Raw genomic sequence first — 17,920 nt, forward strand, 5'->3', positions numbered from 1 at the left:
CCTTACAATATGATCATTGACATCCATGAAATATTGCAGTGACAGGATTTCCCTCGTTTCTCTTGGGCACTCCGTAAAGGCGAGGTGGGACAGACTTTCAACATCCGTGGCGAGCTCCTCAAGTGTTTCGGTGAGCTTCTGCTGACGGGATTTTAGTTGAAGTCTGCTGTAGTCATATTGCAAGGTTATCGATATTCCCATTAATGGACAGTCCGTTACTGTTGCCACTCACTGTATAAATTTTAAGCGCTTTAAAACAAGGTTTTTCATTCTGTGGCAACCTCTGTTCCTTGATATGGTCACTAATTTGTTTCCTGTATTGTTGCTGGGAACTGGTCTCAATTTTCGTACCCTGGGGTGTTCTGCAATTCTTTCGTACGTGGCCTTCAGCTCCACAGTTCCAGCACTTTGGTTTCTTGTCAGTCCTTTTCTTTCCCATGGCATTTAATTGTCTGCTTAAATCGTATGCCTTAGGTTCCGTGCCCTGGGGTGTTCTGCAGTTCCTTCGTAGGTGGCCTTCACTACCACATCTCCAACACCTTAGAGCCACTTTCTTCTCGCTCCTATTCCGTATCAAAGCATCGACTTGTCTGGCTAAATCATCTAAACGAGCCATCAGTTGATCCACTGGCTCATGGACTCGCACAGCTCTAACTGGGTAGCGATCTCTACTAGTTACTTGCTGGGCTGCCTCGAACTTCATGGCGTACAGCAGAGCGCTTTTTATGTCCTTTACATCTGCTATTCGAAGAGCTTTCTGTATTTCAGGACCCCGGATGCCATCCATGAAATATTGCAGTGACAGGATTTCCCTCGTTTCTCTTGGGCACTCCGTAAAGGCGAGGTAGGACAGCCTTTCAACATCCGTGGCGAGCTCCTGAAGTGTTTCGGTGGGCTTCTGCTGACGGGATTTTAGTTGAAGCCTGCTGTAGTCTTTTAAACACTTCTCTCCAAAGCACAGCTCCAATGTGCCGGATAGAGCTTCAAAGTCTAATCTCTGGTTTTCGGGAAGAGTCTGCAGGATATCCGCTGCGTCTGCTCTCAAAGAAGTGGCAAGATGACAGGCCTTAGCTTGGGAATCCCATCCATTCGCTTCCGCCACTATAGAAAATTGTGTCCTATACACTTGCCAGGAGGTCTTCCCATCATACGTAGATAGTTTCAGAGAGGAACGAGCAGGCATTGGTAAAAATTTAAAACCATCCCAATTGCTCCCTGCTGTCGCTAAGAATTTCTTTAAAGTATCCACTTCCTTGGCGACCGCAGAAACCCGGTCATCAATTTGTTGTTCGATTTGTTTTTGAAAGGAACAAACTCTTCCTTCTATTTCTTCTTTGGCCGAATCAACTCTGTAACCTATTTGTTGTTCCACAGCCGAAACTCTGTCTTCTATTTGCTCTTTCACAGAAGAAACTCTATAATCGATTTGTTGTTCTGCGGCCGAAACTCTCTGTTCTATTTGTTGTTTGACAGAAGAAATGTTTTCTTCAATTTGCCCAACTTTGTTTTCAACCGCGTCCATTCTGCCTTCCATAGCCTCAAATTTATTTTCTCTTATGCAGGTAATTTCCCTTTCCATCTCTTCCTGTCCTGCTTCAATCTTCTCTTGACCTGCTTGCATCTCGCCTTTAATGGATTTCATCTCTTCCTTAACAGATTCTTGGCCCAATTTCATCTCGTCCTTAACGGAGTTGACGGCCCCTTCCATCTTTCCTTGGCTAGATTTCATCTCTTCTTTCATTTCTTCTTTAAACGAGGCAAGGGCTGATATCAACTGCCTTACCTGCTCTTCCATCACTCTTGTTATTGGCATTCAAACCCCACTCCTGACACCAAAAATTGTTAAGTGCGGACGGGTTCGTTACGAAATGAATGCACAAGTTCGATGAAAAATTAACAAAAATTTATTATTCTAACAACAAATATGATTAAATGTCCTCAAATAATCGGGCAGTATCACAATATATCACAGTAGTTATCTTTTAACTACTCAAACGTTCAAAAGAACTCAATTCAAAACAGCTAAAGAAAGCTAATCCGCAAATTCACTTCAATCAACAAGAGCAGTTTTCTAAACAACAGCAAACTAAGTAATTACTACGAACTGAGATGTTTTCCTCTTTTTATAAGATTTTAAAATCACGCGCTAGAATTCTCTAGTACTTTCTCGAAATCAAAAAGAGATATTTATTTATTTAATGCACGCGCTCTTGCATTTTCAATTTTCCGGCTTAGCTTTCTTTTAATATTGGTCACGTGCTACACTGCGCGAGAAATTTATAATTGAACTAACATTAGCTTTTTAAATACCAAATTCGTAACAGTATAAAATATTTAACAAAGCTTTGTCAAATCGAAAGCTTCAGCTTTTAGAGGAAATAAATCTGCTTTTAATTTAAAGAGATGCCATGATATTTTAAAATACAGTCAAAAGTCTTTAATCCAGACGTCCAAAATCCGGAATGATCTATAATCCAGACCTCAAAGCTACAAACTTTCTGCGCATGCGTAAACGCATGCGCTTTTAATGTATAATGGACGGTATAAGCTAAGCTAAAATTATCTAATTATCTATTTCAGTTAATGTTGCAGATTGCTTTGTTCCTTAATCTTCTAATTGGATCCAGCTTATTATTTTTTGCAGACTGTTAGAGCAATTTTATAAAACTAAGCTTGAACTTTTGATTATGTCAAAAGGAATTTCCGATTCTGGAGCTGCCAAAGGATCTACAAAGCAAAAGAATGTTTCGATGTCCACCAAACAAAAAATGTAATTCCTGCAAAAAATGGATAAAGGCATGTCCTTTGTTTCTCTAACCATTCTGAAATCTGTTTATCAATTTCACACTGGTCTTGGGGGGGGGGGAGGACATCGCGGCGCGCAATGAACTGGAAGTTGATTTGTCAGCACTATCCTTATCTTCAGGGCAGATGTTTTTATTTTATTCGGATTATAATTCCTTACTAAATGTAGTATTTCATCTTGATGTACTCCATCTTTGATATGATTTAAATCAAATTCCTTGTCATTATAAATATCATGAATACACATCAAATAGTTTTCTGGTTGCAATTTTCTAATTTCATCTATGCGTAATGTATGCTTTATGAATTCGCGCGTTGAAAGAAATGTTTAATAAAGTAAACAAATAAATATTAAGCTTTTTTTTCTAAATTTTGATACCCTTTAGATCATAATTGCTCTTTATTTCATAAAGTACATTTTCATATTTTTAATTTTATAATTTCTGCATGCCATCTTACCAGATTTAAACTGATGATCTATAATCACCGAAGTACCGACGAGTCCGGATTAAAGTCTTTTGACTGTATTTCTCTTTCTTATCCAAGCTTGATTTCCCAGATATTCATTCAAATAATCATAATATCCAGTTGCCAAATATTTAACATCTAGACCTAGTACTGGATATCTTTCGTATTCCTAGTACAGTCAAAAGGCATTAATCCGGACTCGTCGGGACATCGACGATTCCGAATAATAGATCATCAGTTTAAATCTTGTAAGATGGCATGCAGAAATTCTAAAATTAAAAATATGAAAGCATAATTTATGAAATAAAGAACAATTATAATCTAAAGGGTATCAAAACTTACAAAGAAAAAAAGCTTAATATTTATTTATTTACTTTATTAAACATTTCTTTCAATGTAAGTTGCTTTGTTTTATGTGATAATACTTTCTCTTTAAGTCTATAAACAGACATAATTTCTTGTTCAGTTACAAAGTTCCGCTGTTCAAGTCCCGTTAATTGCTGTGCCGAGAATGCCGACTAACTTGTCAATCGAAATTTTTTCGTTTTCACTAACCTCTCTGTCACATTCTTCATGTCTTTATCCATTTTTTGCAGCAATTCCACTTTTTGTTCGATGAACATCAAAACATACTTTCGTTTTGTACGATCCTTTGGGAGCTCCACAATCGGAAATTCTATTTGACATAATCGAAAGTTTAAGTTTACTTTTATAGCAAAAAATAATAAGCCGGATCCAATTCGAAAATTAAGGAACAACGCAATCATCAACATTAACTGAAATCGATAATTAGATAATTTTAGATTATACTGTCCGTTATACATAAAATGCGCACGCGAAAACGTATTCTGCGCTTGCGCACACTCATATGCGCAGACGTAAAAGGTCTTATGCGCATGCGTAAACGCGGCGCATGCGCAGAAAGTTTTTAGCTTTGAAGTCCGTATTATAGATCATTCCGAATTAACAACTTTTGACTGTAATTAGTGGCAATGATTTTAATACATATCAGCTTGCTTTCTGTAAAGTATTGGAAGCTAACAGAAAAAAAAAAGGGGGCGAGGTTTTTATGCAACTGATACCTGTTGTCAGAAATTCAAACTTTGATGAAGCTATAAAAATTTCTTCTTACAATGTAATTATCATTATGGCCATGAAATGCATTTTCTTATATCCTCTTCATTAAAATAAGGGGAATGCATGAAAACTGCTTTTTGTCTGATAAAATGAAATTTTACATTAAAGGCCACATTGTAAAAATCTTTTATAAACTACAAAGGGAAGGGAAATTAGTATATTTCAATAGTTGAATTCTAGGGATGCTTCCAGTATCTGTATAAATATGCAAGAGATGTATAGCGTTAGGCAAAGATGTGTGTAGAAGGTGAGATGCGCATAGATTGTTCCCCCACCCCATCCATTCTTCTTTTTTAATGAATTTTAAAACTTTATTAATGCATAGTAAGTAGTAAATGCTCATTTTCTTGTATTTTCAAAACTACTGGCTAAATTTTTTTTTGTTCTCAAAGTTTTTTTCTAGGAGCTTCTGTAGCTTGTGAAAATGGACTTAGACGTAAAGAAAAACAAACGATTAAGGATTATAATACATTCCTTCTCGAAAAAAAGATATCAGACACAAAAATGATGAATGACATGTTAAAAAGGTATCAGTTTCTTTTCTCTGTTACAAGCTTGACTGATGAAAAAATTGTTTGCTCATGCTTACAACATAAACAACTAATTAACATGAAAACATTTGCTTAATACAAGTGTTGTTATGAAAATTTTGAAAGTTAAAGATGTTTGATCTAAATGATGTAATAAAATTAGTATAACTTTCACTTCATTAAATAAAACCATAAAAATACGAGGGTTGGAGCAAAAGTCATGGCAACTATTCTTTTCTTGTAGATATGTGAACGGATCACAAAACGTATATGTGTCGTGTGGAAGTTCTGCAGGCACAGTGTGTATGCAGAACAACATATGACTCTGTGAAAGCGAGGGCTCTGAAATCAGTCAGTTGGTGAGTGCCGTGCGAGATAAAAGTAACCCATGTTGAGCAGCGCGCTTACATCAAAATAGCCATTCTCCGAGGGAGAAATGCTATGGAATGCCACAGTGAATTAGTAGAAGCCCTTGGGAATAATGCCCTACTATATTGTACAGTAGCACGGTGAGTAGGAAAGTTTCAGCAAGGACATGTTTCAACCAGTGATGAGCAACTTTCGGGACGACCGGTGAGTGTGTGGACCGACTTGGCACGTGCCGTTATCGAGCACCTCATGGATGAAGACAAACGATGGACATTACTGGAATTAGAGTGGCAAGTAGCATCGAGAAACGCACCGTCCACAGGATATTGCATAATGAGCTAGCGTCAGAATCCTTCCCCAGTCAAATTGATGGTTATCGTCGCATATGATGTCAGAGGTGTCATTGTTTGCCACTTTGTTCCTCATGGCAGAACAGTGACCACACGGTACTACAAGGACTTCCTGTGCGACAGGTACGACGCGGCATTCGGGATAAACGTTCGGATCTTGTGGACAGTGCAATAATTCTTGCACGACAATGCAAGACCACGTAAAGCAGAATGTGTACGGCAGCTACTCCGACGTTGGGTTTGGGAAGAATTGGAGCACCCAACTGTACTCTCCTGACCTTTTGCCCTGTGACTTTGACCTCATTCCCAAGATTAAGGAACCAATACGTGGTAGGCGGTTTGCAACACGAGACGACATTGCTAATGCTGTGCGCCAACAGATGACCCAATTCACGCATGGTGCAGCAAATGCTGAGGCTGATGGTATTCAGCGCCTCCCACATCGTTGGCGGCGTGTGGTGACAGTAGCAGGGGACTACATTGAGGATTTTTAGGCCCAGGTTTATCATGTCAACTTTATGTGTATTGTGCTATCATTCTTTTGCACGGTGAAGGCTATATTGCCCTGTGTACTACCGTAATAAATTCATGTGTTACGATATTTCAGTGCTATTCATTGTCCACACATGTAGTTAAGACCTTGTCCTTTCGTCTGTATATATCACATTTTTCAACCGGACTGGTATCTTCAAGAAAAAAAAGTAGTTGCCATGACTTTTGCCCCAACCTACGTATATATATGCTACTGATAAAGTGTGAAACCCAGCATTTTATAGAATGCCGCAAACTCGCCGGCAGTGTATGAAACGATGAAACATTTCACGCATTACCTAGGCATTCTCTAGAATGAACTGGCAAAGCATGAAATAGATCTCCTTGTTACATATAATGCTGGGGAAAGTATATAAGAATTCATGCAATATATTATCATTTAATTTAGAAGTCAAACAATAAAAATCAGTGTTATATTTTCAAAGTTTTTTTTTTTTGACTCTTAAATTAATATTTGTTTGGCGTGTTATTGTATCTTACATTATCATTTGTAATGAGTGTAACAGTGGATAGTTTCTACCGATTTGGAACTTCTGAAAGAATTTTAAAACAACTATATATGAGATCACAGTTCATTTTATATTCTAAGAATTTCCTTAGAACTGAAGATATTTCTAACCATAAAATTCCTCTCTGGTTAGTTGCAACTGCTTTTGTTCAGTGAATTCAAAATTTCCTTCAAGTCTACCAAGCTGCAACAAATAGATTAATTTTTATTTTTTATGAAAAAATTTGTTGCTCTAAATAAGAAAGCCATAAAATTTATTTTCTACAACTTTCATTTTTCTCTGTGCATTTTGAATAAAAATATTTTAATGGCATTCTTTCATTGTTTTTTCAAAATAACATTTGTGTTTTAAGGATTGAATGTCTTTTGAATAATAGCATTATCATAACCCTTTTATCATACATTGCCTAAAGAGCATTTGTCATACTACAGAATGCCTATGCAATGTATATACAATGCTTAAGTAAGGTATGTAATAATAATACTCATATTTCATACTTTGTCAAAAAATGACAGTCATTCTATAAAATGGCTAGATATTCTGTAGAATGCTGGTGTTTCGTACTTTGCTGGTAGCCTATACACTGAATTTTGAAAGGTTCAACAGTATGTATAAATGATTCAGCATTTCTTCAAAACATTGTTTTCCACACATTTTGGCTATATAGTAATTTTATTGGTAAAAAATGTATTCTAGACTATCTCAAAAGAGTAGTCCACCAGTTATTTTTTCCACTTTTATCTGATTATCTATTTTAGTTTTATAGCACCTTAATTTTTATAATATAAAGAAGAATTTTGATGAAGAACAAAAAATGCCGAACTTCTTCTATGCTAAAGGCAGCATAAGACAAAATGTGGGGGTGCTTTGTTGATCTCATCATGTATTTCAAAATTATTATAATAATTTCAAGTTATATAGCTTGGAATCTGAAAAAGAATTCTAGCTTTCAATGAGGAACAAGTAGAAAATCAACAGAAAGCATCCATTTTAATAAAATTAGCAAATTAAATGAAATAAGAATGTTCCATTGATGTTTCAAAATCTCCTTTCTGAGAGCCATTCTTAAAACCTTAAATCTAAAAAATACCAAAACCAGACCACTGAAAAAGTGGTCCAATTATCTCATTCAATAACATGGACTGCAAATAAAGTTAGAAATTTGGGTAAAAATGTACTTTAAGTATAAAAAATAGATGTATGTGTTTACCATTAATGTATGTGTACTTAGTTACAAATTGAGTAGCCTGTTAGTTCATCGGATTGTAATTTTGCTGAAGAAAGGATTATATAATGATGCTCTATGTATGTGCCAGTAAGAATTAATATGAAACTGTAAAGGAGCTAAAAAGCATAATTTTCACATTGCAGCAGAATCTGGAACTAAATATACTTTAAGACAAGGTAGATTTAGTGACAAAAATTGCATATATTATTTTGTTGTAAATGAAGGACTGATGTTATCATTTAAAATAATTTTTTTTTAAGAAGTAAAAATGGATGTACTGTTTTGAAATAGTCTAAAACCCAATTTTTATCTATAAAAATGCTAGATGACTAAGTTTAAATGTGTAAACATGTACAGAGAAGGGTTCCCCCCAATAAATAACTTCAAAAAAGTGCTCAGACAAAATGAGCTCAAAAAAGTATCCAAGTTCCTAAAATCAGGAGTATGTGTAATCAATGCTGCTTATTTCTCCAAATGAATAACTGTTTGCATTTTCATGTATATGCAAATCAATTTAGATATATGATAGCAAAATTTTCTTACTTCGTACCATGTTGATTTATTGATAGCATTTATTTAAATGTTTACTAATTTTAGCAAAAGGGATAAACTTAATTATCTTGAAGTTTAAATAAAATTTTCAATATGTTGCATTCATTTGTTTAGTTATAAATGTACATTCTTTCCATGTAGGGAAATAGAGGATGTAAAAAAAGTATTGCATATTCAAAATTCTTTGGATAATAATTTCAATGAAAATACTTCATTTGTAATGCATAAAATTGAAGACTATAAATCAAGAATGAAAAAACTAGAAGTAAGTAAAGAATTTTTATTTTAATTTTTTCTGCTTTATGTTTGTTCTACAACTCAGTAAATACTTTATATAAGGCTTTATAGTCATATTTTATAGAAATTTATATGATATTGTGCACTATATAATATTCTGTAATGTCATTATCCCTAGCAGAAAATTTTTTAATTTAAACTCTTTAGAAATTTGCTTGTTCTAACTTACTGTATTTTTTTAGAGAACTGAATGTATTTAATAAGAGCAGTAATTCTCTGATTATAAGTATTGAAGTGTGTTTCAAAATAAAGGGTCTTTTTTTGTTAATCTCTGCCATTATTTCACTCTTTGGGGATGGTTTCTTATCACTCCTATTCCGTCTCAAGACATTGACTTATCTGTTTGAATCGTTGGTCTTGTTTTCCATGCTGTGGGGTGTTCTGCAGTTGCTTTGAACATGGCCTTCAGCAGCACATTTCCAGCAGTTTAGGGTTTGTTTTATGTCACTCATATTCCATCTTGAGACATTGAGTTGCCTGGTTAAGTCACCTAGACCAGTGGTCGTCAACCCTTAGAACTTCACGGACCACTACATATATAATTTTATATTTAGCGGACCACTAATATGAATTAAAAGAAACCCTTAAATCAGACTTTAAAAACAACATATTAATACCCAAAACAATATTCAACTTTACAATACATGTAATTCTAATTTTCATTTGTTAGTATAATTTTTGAAACTTTTGGTGTTTAGCAGCATGACTTTGGGAAATTCAGGCTACACCCCTGATTATGAGTAACAATTAAAACGTTATTAACATCTCACTGATACCCATATTTCATTCACATTGAAAAATTATATCAAAAGTACAAAAATCTTACCTTCTTGTACAGAAAACTTCACATTCCCATATTACTGAAAAGGAATATGAAAAGCAAGAACAAACCGGCAAACGCAAACAGTATCAACAAAGTGTTATGCTGCCAATTTTTAATTATTGTAAACATAATAATCATCGCTTACTCAGAAATGGCACCATCGACCAACAGTTAGACAAAACAAAAATGGAAACTTCCAGTGATGCCATTATAAACCAGAATGCAGATGGTTCTCATAAAAATCAAGTTGCCTATTGACACAGAGAAAAACTGTGTTATCAACGACTAAAATAGCATATGTTTGTAATTCAAAAGAAAAGAGAATTCCAGTTTCCGCTATTATTGACAACAGCAGCATATCCATGGATGCCATCTCTCATTTTCAAATGTTGCTAGATACACCTGCAAACGTAACTAAAAAGTTGCTAAATTCAGAGAGAATTTCGCTAAAAGTAGTAGCTAAAATTAAAAAAAAAAAAAAAAAAAAGTATAATCCATATTACACATTAGGTTTTGTTACTCATCATTTTTTAAACTGAATCTTCATAAAAATATAAATGTCCCAATTTTTCTGTGGACAATCAAAAAGTTTTTACGGACCACCAGTTGGTGACCGCTGCTCTTAATGAGCAGCCGTTTCATCCACTGACTCTTGGACTTGCACAGCTCTGATTGGTCTCTCTATGAATTGCTTGCTGGGCTGCCTCAAATTGCATGGCATACACTAGAGTGCTTTTTAAATCCTTCATATCTGCCATTCATAGAGCTTTCTGTATTTTAAGATTCTGGATGCCATCGATGAAGTACTGGAGGGACAGGATTTCCCTTGTTTTTCTTGAGCACTCTGAAAAGGCAAGGTGAGACAGCTTTTCAACATCCATGGCGAGCTCCTGGAGTGTTTCGGTGGGCTTCTGTTGACGGGATTTTAATTTAAACCTGCTGTAGTCTTTCAAACATTTCTCCCCAAATGCACTGGATAGAGCTTCAAAATCTAGCCTTTGGTTTTCTGGGAGAGTTTCAGGGATATCTGCTGAGTCTGCTCTCAGAGAAGCAGTGACAGTCCTTAGCTTGGGAATCCCATCCGTTCGCTTATACCACTATTGAAAATTGTGTCTTATACACTTGCCAAGAAGTCTTCCCATCATATGTGGATAACTTCAGGGAGGGATGATCAGGCATGGATAAAAATTTAAAACCATCAGAATTGCTCCCTGCCATCACTATAAATTTCTTTAAGGTGTCAACTTCTTTCGTGACTGCAGAAAACCCTGTCATCAATTTGTTGTTGAAATGGCAGAAACTCTTCCTTTGATTTGTGCTTTGACAGAAGAAACTCTGTAATCTATTTGTTGTTCCATGGCCGAAATTCTCTTTTCTATCTGTTCTTTAATAGGAGAAACATTTTCTTCAGTTTGTCCAACTTTATTTTCAGCCGCATCTATTTTGCCTTCCGTAGCCTCAAATTTGTTTTCTGTTATGCAGGTAATTTCTTTTTTCATCTTTTCTTGACCACCTTCCATTTTTTCCTTAACAGATTCTTGACCCACGTTCAATTCTCCTTTAATAGCTTTCAAATCTTCTTTAAGGGAATCTTGGCCAGCTTTCATCTCTTTTTTCACAGAGTTAATGGCCCCTTCCATCTTTTCCTGGAATACAACAAAGACAGACAAAAGCTGTCTTAATTGTTCTTCCATCGCTGTTGTTACTGGCATTCAACACCACTCCTGACACCAAAAAGTGTTGCATGCGTATGGGTTCATAATAGATTGAATGCACAAGTCCAATGAAAGGTTAAAAATTTTTCTTACCAAAAGAAATATAGCAGAATGCTGGATTTTTCCTCAGAGATATTCGTACATGCGATATAATCAGTAGCTATACTTTAAACCAGTGCTCCACAACCTTTTCTCACCTGTGACGCACAAAAAATCTTTCTGGAATTTCGTGGCACACCAAAGAGTTCCGAGTTATCAAGGAAGTGCCGAAAAAATTCAAATGCTGACACACTTACAATCACACACACAACAGTGAAATATATAAAAACATTTAAAATAGACATTATTAAGGGAAAAAAATTGTCATTTTGTATTAAATACATGATAAAAAATTGCAAAATGTCAAATACATGTATTTGATTGCGGCACACCTATATCCTACTCATGGCACACCAGTGTGCCACGGCACACCGGTTGCGGAGCACTGCTTTAAACTACTAAAACATTGAGTACAATGCAATCCACAGCACAGAGAAAGCTAATCCAGTCAGCATAATAACATCAGCTGACTAAACAACAACTGAAGATGAGATGTTCTCTGTCTGGCTTTTTCTAGCTTTAAATCAGATTCTAGTAATTTCTGCTTCTCGAGATTTCTGGAAAGCAAAACAGTAGAATTACGGTTACAGCTAACATAGTAGTTAATTACATTTATTCAGTTTCTGTACAAATAAGAGAGATATTTATTTATTCAATGTTAAATGCGCATGCTTTCCAGCATAGCTTCTCTTAAATCTCGTCTTGTGCTACATTACACGGGAAAATAAAACAATTTTAGTTATAATTTTACTAAAAATGTCTAACTAAATACAAAATTCGTAACACTATATTAAAATACATTCTGATAGTATTAACTGTCATCTTGGAGTATAGAGTTGTGAGCTGAGTAATTTTTTGTCTGTATAAAAAAAGGCATAATTGAGAATTTTATTTTGATGTGTGTTATTTTATTTTGATTTCATTTTAAAAGAAACAAAAAATTATTATGTTTAAATTTTCAGAGACGTTTGGAAAGTGCAGAATATGACTCCATGTTTAGTCACAGTGATCTAGTTAAAAAGGCAGAGGTAATTTTTTTTAATTTTATTCTCTAAAATTTTTAACTATAATTTAAGCTGAAGGATTATTGTTTCAATTATCAACCAAATTTAACCACAGAAGATTTGATAGTTCTAATAAACAAATATTTTCTAGATAAATTCAGTCAATTAACCCTTTTATAATTTGTACAACATAATAGAGCCATTTAAATATTTTTCACATTACACAAAAGAAAACAATACATTACAGCTGACGGTTTCGAGGGGGGAGAGCTGTGCGGTCAAGGTGAAATATTTTTATACTGAAAATCAATTTTTTTCAGGGAGGGCAGCTGCATATTGCAGATCTTTTTAATTCCTAGTTTTGAAAATTATGAATGTTTGTAATAAAAGAACTTATTAAATAATGAGTCTATATTTATAATGTAATCACTATTTAAATTTGGGTGAAAATATGTATTCGTTCTCTTTTCAGTTTTTAAGAAAAATCGTAATTCTTGTTGAAGAACACGAGAAACCTATGTGAGATAAACTTTGATATTTCTTTGTTATGATAGTGAATCATAGTACCAACAAGAAGCTCTATTAATTTAATATTTTCAAAACTAACTATTGAATGTGTGGCATTGGTTTTTCTTGAAAAGTAAAGGCTCATTTCCTCTAGACCTGTGTAAAAAATGCAAAAATCATATATACAAATATAGGGGAGCTTTGTCTGATAAAAATAAGCCAAAAGAAATTAAATAATTTAAAATTTGAATCTTTTAAAATATTATCTTTGGGTAAACAGAGACTCATTTTACATGGTGTATTATTAATACTGAATATATAGGGGAGCTTTGTCTGATAAAAATAAGCCAAAAGAAATTAAATAATTTAAAATTTGAATCTTTTAAAATATTATCTTTGGGTAAACAGAGACTCATTTTACATGGTGTATTATTAATACTGAATATAGGAACTCAGCAGAAATTACAATTTCTGGCAGTAAACTGTACAGAATCTAAATTTAGGAAAATTTATGGATCAAAGTTAAGTGGTCAGGATGCTTTTCATCAGAAGGCAGTTCTTAATTCACTTAATTTGACTTGAATTCAACAATTCAATTTACAGAACTCGCTTCTCCCATTAATCTTTTCAACTGCAGAATGATGCATTTTCTCTTACCTATACAAATGCCCTTGAACACATAAACTTTAAATTTTCCATATTAGTAACTAGCACTAGCTGTCTAGATTCTCAACTTTGTTTTTTACGAGAGGCTGTGAGTGAAATTCCTGAAGATTAAACTATGGAACAGAGATAATTGTAGTTCACATATAGCTGGAAGTTTAGATTTTTTACGTTCTCAGATTTGGAAATTCTGGATTTTGGAAATTCCATGTAGATGTAATAATTGCCATGTATCATATAATGTCTACTGGAAAATTCTGTCTGTATGGAAAGGAAAGAAAATAATACATTTTTAATACCTTTTAATACTATTTATTGTACAATATAATTTCTGTGGGTTACAATGGGGTTACAATCACCTCTACCTAAGGCAATGCTTAGTCAACATTGTCTCAATCAGATAACAGTTTTTAATATGTTTTTCTAAACTGGAAAAAACATATTTCCTACATTTCTAATAAATGTGAGAGACTTCAGCATGGGCTGAATCGAATTGCATGTAATAGCGTTGGTGTTAAATCGAATGTTAGCGCAATTATTTATAAACAAGGCATTGTACCCTTTATTTCATATGGATGTAGAGCTCGGGGATTGTCTCTAAAAAAGAAAATTAACTCTAACTTTGAGTTCAAAGACTAATTTTACTGCGAGTTATAAGGGGTTACCAAACTATTAGTTACAGTGCTGTTTTCTCTCTTGCCGGATTTCCACCGCTCGATTTTGTTTATTTTGACCTTTATAGATTACAAGAATAGTCTTGCAAACTGCTCCAGTTCTCATTTTGATGGTTTATTGCCCTTGTCTGTTCTTCCATATCCTTCTGTAAGACAACCAGTGCAGATCCTGGATAGTGTGGACACTGATGTAAATTCATTCTCACTTGTGTTCTATACAGATGGTAGTAAGATTGATCATAAAGTTGTTTTTGCTTATGTTATTTTTTGAAGATGATGTTGGAATTGAGTACCACCAATTTCGCATTAGAAATGAATGTACTGTATACATTTCTGAGCTTTTGTGTATTAATTTTGCAATTAAGTGGCTAATTAGCCAGGATGGACGTGGTGCCAGTTACTTAATCTGTATGGATTCACTCTCTTCCCTGGAGTCTTTTAAAAATACCTCTTCATGTAATGATAATGTTAATATACAGCAGTCTCACGGAGATCTGGAGAAGAAGGGTATTTCAGTGTTTTTTACATTTGTCCGTGGTCATTCGGGTAATTATGGAAACAAGAGAGCTGATTGGCTTGCTAAGAATGCAACTAGAAATGATATTAATGTAAATATTCCAAAATCTTATTTCAAAAAAATATTCAAAGCTAAAATGATTGAGCAGTGGAACTGTGATTATATCTCTTCTAATAAGGAATCTGTTACAAAAACATTCTTCCCAACTATTTTTGAAAGCCTATAAAAAGTAAGGCCTTGTTGCTCAATTTTAAAGTTACGCAATTTTTGTCTGGGCATGGTAAGTTTAAAGTTTATCTTGAGCGGTTTCAGCTGACGTCTTCCAATTTGTGTGAATGCAATCTTGGCGTTCAGTAAAGTGTTTTTCACCTGCTTTTTGACTGCCCATTGCTTGATAAAGCAAGAAATCTATTGAAATGCAGATTAAAATTAATTGGAATTCATCAGCCTCCGAAATGTTACGATTTTGTATCTTCTCCTTCGGCCTACCGAGCTTTCAACAATTTTGTTGACTTTTATTTTAAACATTGTAAATGACTTCTTTATACATTTTTATACTTTTGTATATATATATATATATAATGTTGTATGATTTTAAATTCATTGAGTGTGAAAACAAGTTAATACTACTTGCGCCATTTCTGCAAAGTAAGTTAATTTATTTACTAAACAATATTGATTAACTGATTATATTATCTCCTAAGTTTAATTATAGTAGGATTATCTTAAAAGAGTGAATCCATACTAGTAAGTTATATTTTGAAAGATGTTTTGAAGTAATTACTTTCAAGTTACTTCATCTTTGGCTAATGAAGAATGCACCATTTCTGCAATATTATGTGATTTTATAAACTGCTAGGATTTAGTCAACAGCAGCAATAGATTTTATCTCTGTTCTTTTAAACTATGTGGTAGCAAAGTAATTTTTAAATGCAATGCATTCATAATGGTTCCTATTTCAAAATGTAATTATTGAATGTATGCGATTTTTCATTCCCCTCTATTTGCAAATGTGTATATTATTCATAAAACTTATAAATAATTTGTAAATGTGTACTACATTTTATTGTGTATAAGAAAGATATTTATGGGAGGGGGATAGTGGTGCAATTATAACAGGGAATCTGTTCTCTTATCGTAAATTACCTTTCGGTGCACTTTCATAGTAATACTTCATTCAAAAATTTTCAAAATATAAATGCTTTCTGCATTTTTAAAGAGATAAATGAAAAATTTTAGAACTTCATTAAAATGGTGAATTTATTTATTTCTGATAAATGTTTATGCATGTGTTAGTGATTTTAAATAACTTCATATTTTATTTTTATTTTCCATTTATTCACTTATGCTAGATTACCTACTGTATGAAAAAGAATTATTATGAAACAAAAAATTAAAGAACATACACTTTAAAAAAATATTTCTACTTAACAAATGTCTTCAGAATTAATTACTTTTTATATAAATACTGGCAGCGAAAGTAAATCTATTTATTGTACCGTTTGGGGACACAAGTAAGTTCACTGAGCACTAGCTGGGATATATGAATAAAAATCCATTTACTTTCCTGTCATTCAAAAAGCACGTGATATTACGATTTAATTCTTGAAAAAGATTTAGTTCCAAGATTTTATTTTTAGTTTGACTTAGCTTTAATTACTTCATAAAGTATAGATATTCATAAGCATTTTGTGGGCTCTTACATACTGGATATTATTTCTGACTGTAGTCTTTTTAAAATTATTTCTGTACACTTTATCTCTGTCTTTTGAGTTATGTTTTCATTTATACATGTTGGTTGATGTCTATTGAGTTGCGTGTTCTGCAATATTGAAAGATTTTTTTTGCAGTCATTTCTTGTCCTTCATGTTTAAAATTCTGATGTCCTATAGAAATAATTATTGGTCATTAAGTAATTGATAATTTATGTGTAATTTTGATGTCATCTGTATTCTTGAATATTTTTTAAATATGAATTTTAACAGTCTTTCCTTTGTGCTTTCAAATTAATTTTTGTACTTAAAGAAACACGAATGACATTTTGTTGTCAATCTCTTTTACTTTAAGTAGTTTAACAACTGTATGTTTCTTGATTTATTCTTATATGTACTTAAAAATAATTTTTTTCTTATTTCAGGATATAAACTTCTTAGAAAAAGAAGTCGAGTGTCTTCGTGCAAAATTAGATAGTTATCAGTCATTGCCTCCGGTAATTTATTTTTCATAAATATGCAGAATTATATACTTCATTGTTTTTATTGCCTATTTTTAATAGTTTTTTCTTCCGCTCTTTCTAGAATGAAATGTTAACAAGATTAAAGATAGAAGAAGCTCAAGTTGAACTTGAAAGACTACAAAATCAGTTCTCTGTTTTATTAAAAAAAAATTGTTAACATAACTAGTCACAATTTTTTTAATGTTATCATTTTACTAACTCATATTTTTTTTCCCTCTATGTGTGGTTTGTTAATAAAATGTGATTTAAAATCTCAAGAAGGATCTGTCTAACCTCCTGGCTATAGAGGTAGCCAAAGCTGATCCTTGAAGGCTCATTACATCTTCCATTGGTATAAACTGAAACTTAAAAAAAAAAAAAAAAAAAAAAAAAAAAAAAAAAAAAAAAAAAAATTAGGAAATAGAACATTTTGATAAATGACATAGCTTTTGTATAAGTTTTACATACATTATACAGACATAAAATGGTTGTATTTTATTAATCAAGTAAAAATAAGCACTGAACTATAATTAAAGAATTTACAGATGTTTCATATAAGCATAAAAAAAAATGTGTATTTATATATTTATATGATTTCCTAATAGAGGTCACAAAATGTAAAATTAATGGAATGTATTAAGAATCAATTCCTGTATTTTTTAACTTTGTATATTTACTTTAATTTTCCAGTTTTCTTGTGTCTTGTTTACCAAATAAATTTAAATAATTGAAAACCTCTACATTTTTATTTGTGTTTTTTGATTTTCTATATCTGTCAGCATTTACTTAACTAGTGTTAAGAATGCTGATATTAGATGGTATTTTATTTTAAATTCGCAGACTAGATTCATAAGCTTTTGTAAGCATTTTATAAGTTTTTTAATAACTATCTGAACATAATATGTC

The 17,920-nt window shown here is 33.0% G+C and overlaps 2 protein-coding genes across 3 annotated transcripts in view; one reads left to right on the plus strand and one right to left on the minus strand.

Moving 5' to 3' along the window:
• LOC118200196 (HAUS augmin-like complex subunit 1) overlaps positions 1–17,752 on the plus strand; it is a 48,293-nt gene extending 30,541 nt beyond the window's left edge. The window contains exons 4-9 of one of the 2 annotated variants that reach the window (XR_004760046.2): positions 4,803–4,937; positions 8,642–8,765; positions 12,397–12,462; positions 12,911–12,957; positions 16,937–17,008; positions 17,097–17,173. Coding sequence is in view for 1 of the 2 variants with exons in the window: in XM_035372132.2 (XP_035228023.1) it covers positions 4,803–4,937; positions 8,642–8,765; positions 12,397–12,462; positions 16,937–17,008; positions 17,097–17,192 (493 nt within the window). In the remaining variant the exon portion in view is untranslated. Of the gene's footprint in view, positions 1–4,802; positions 4,938–8,641; positions 8,766–12,396; positions 12,463–12,910; positions 12,958–16,936; positions 17,009–17,096 lie in introns of both variants that reach the window. The other variant, XM_035372132.2, reaches the window with a different exon arrangement.
• The window catches only part of LOC118200195 (hexokinase-2-like), a 47,373-nt gene continuing 46,697 nt past the window's right edge, over positions 17,245–17,920 (minus strand). Inside the window, exon 7 of the mRNA XM_035372131.2 lies at positions 17,245–17,379. Within this exon, the coding sequence (XP_035228022.2) occupies positions 17,281–17,379 (99 nt within the window). The 3' untranslated portion in view covers positions 17,245–17,280. The remainder of the gene's footprint in view (positions 17,380–17,920) is intronic.

This window comes from Stegodyphus dumicola, chromosome 6, assembly GCF_044657685.1.
Source record: "Stegodyphus dumicola isolate Sdum_Otavi_A_Nest chromosome 6, ASM4465768v1".
Classification (NCBI taxonomy): domain Eukaryota; kingdom Metazoa; phylum Arthropoda; class Arachnida; order Araneae; family Eresidae; genus Stegodyphus; species Stegodyphus dumicola.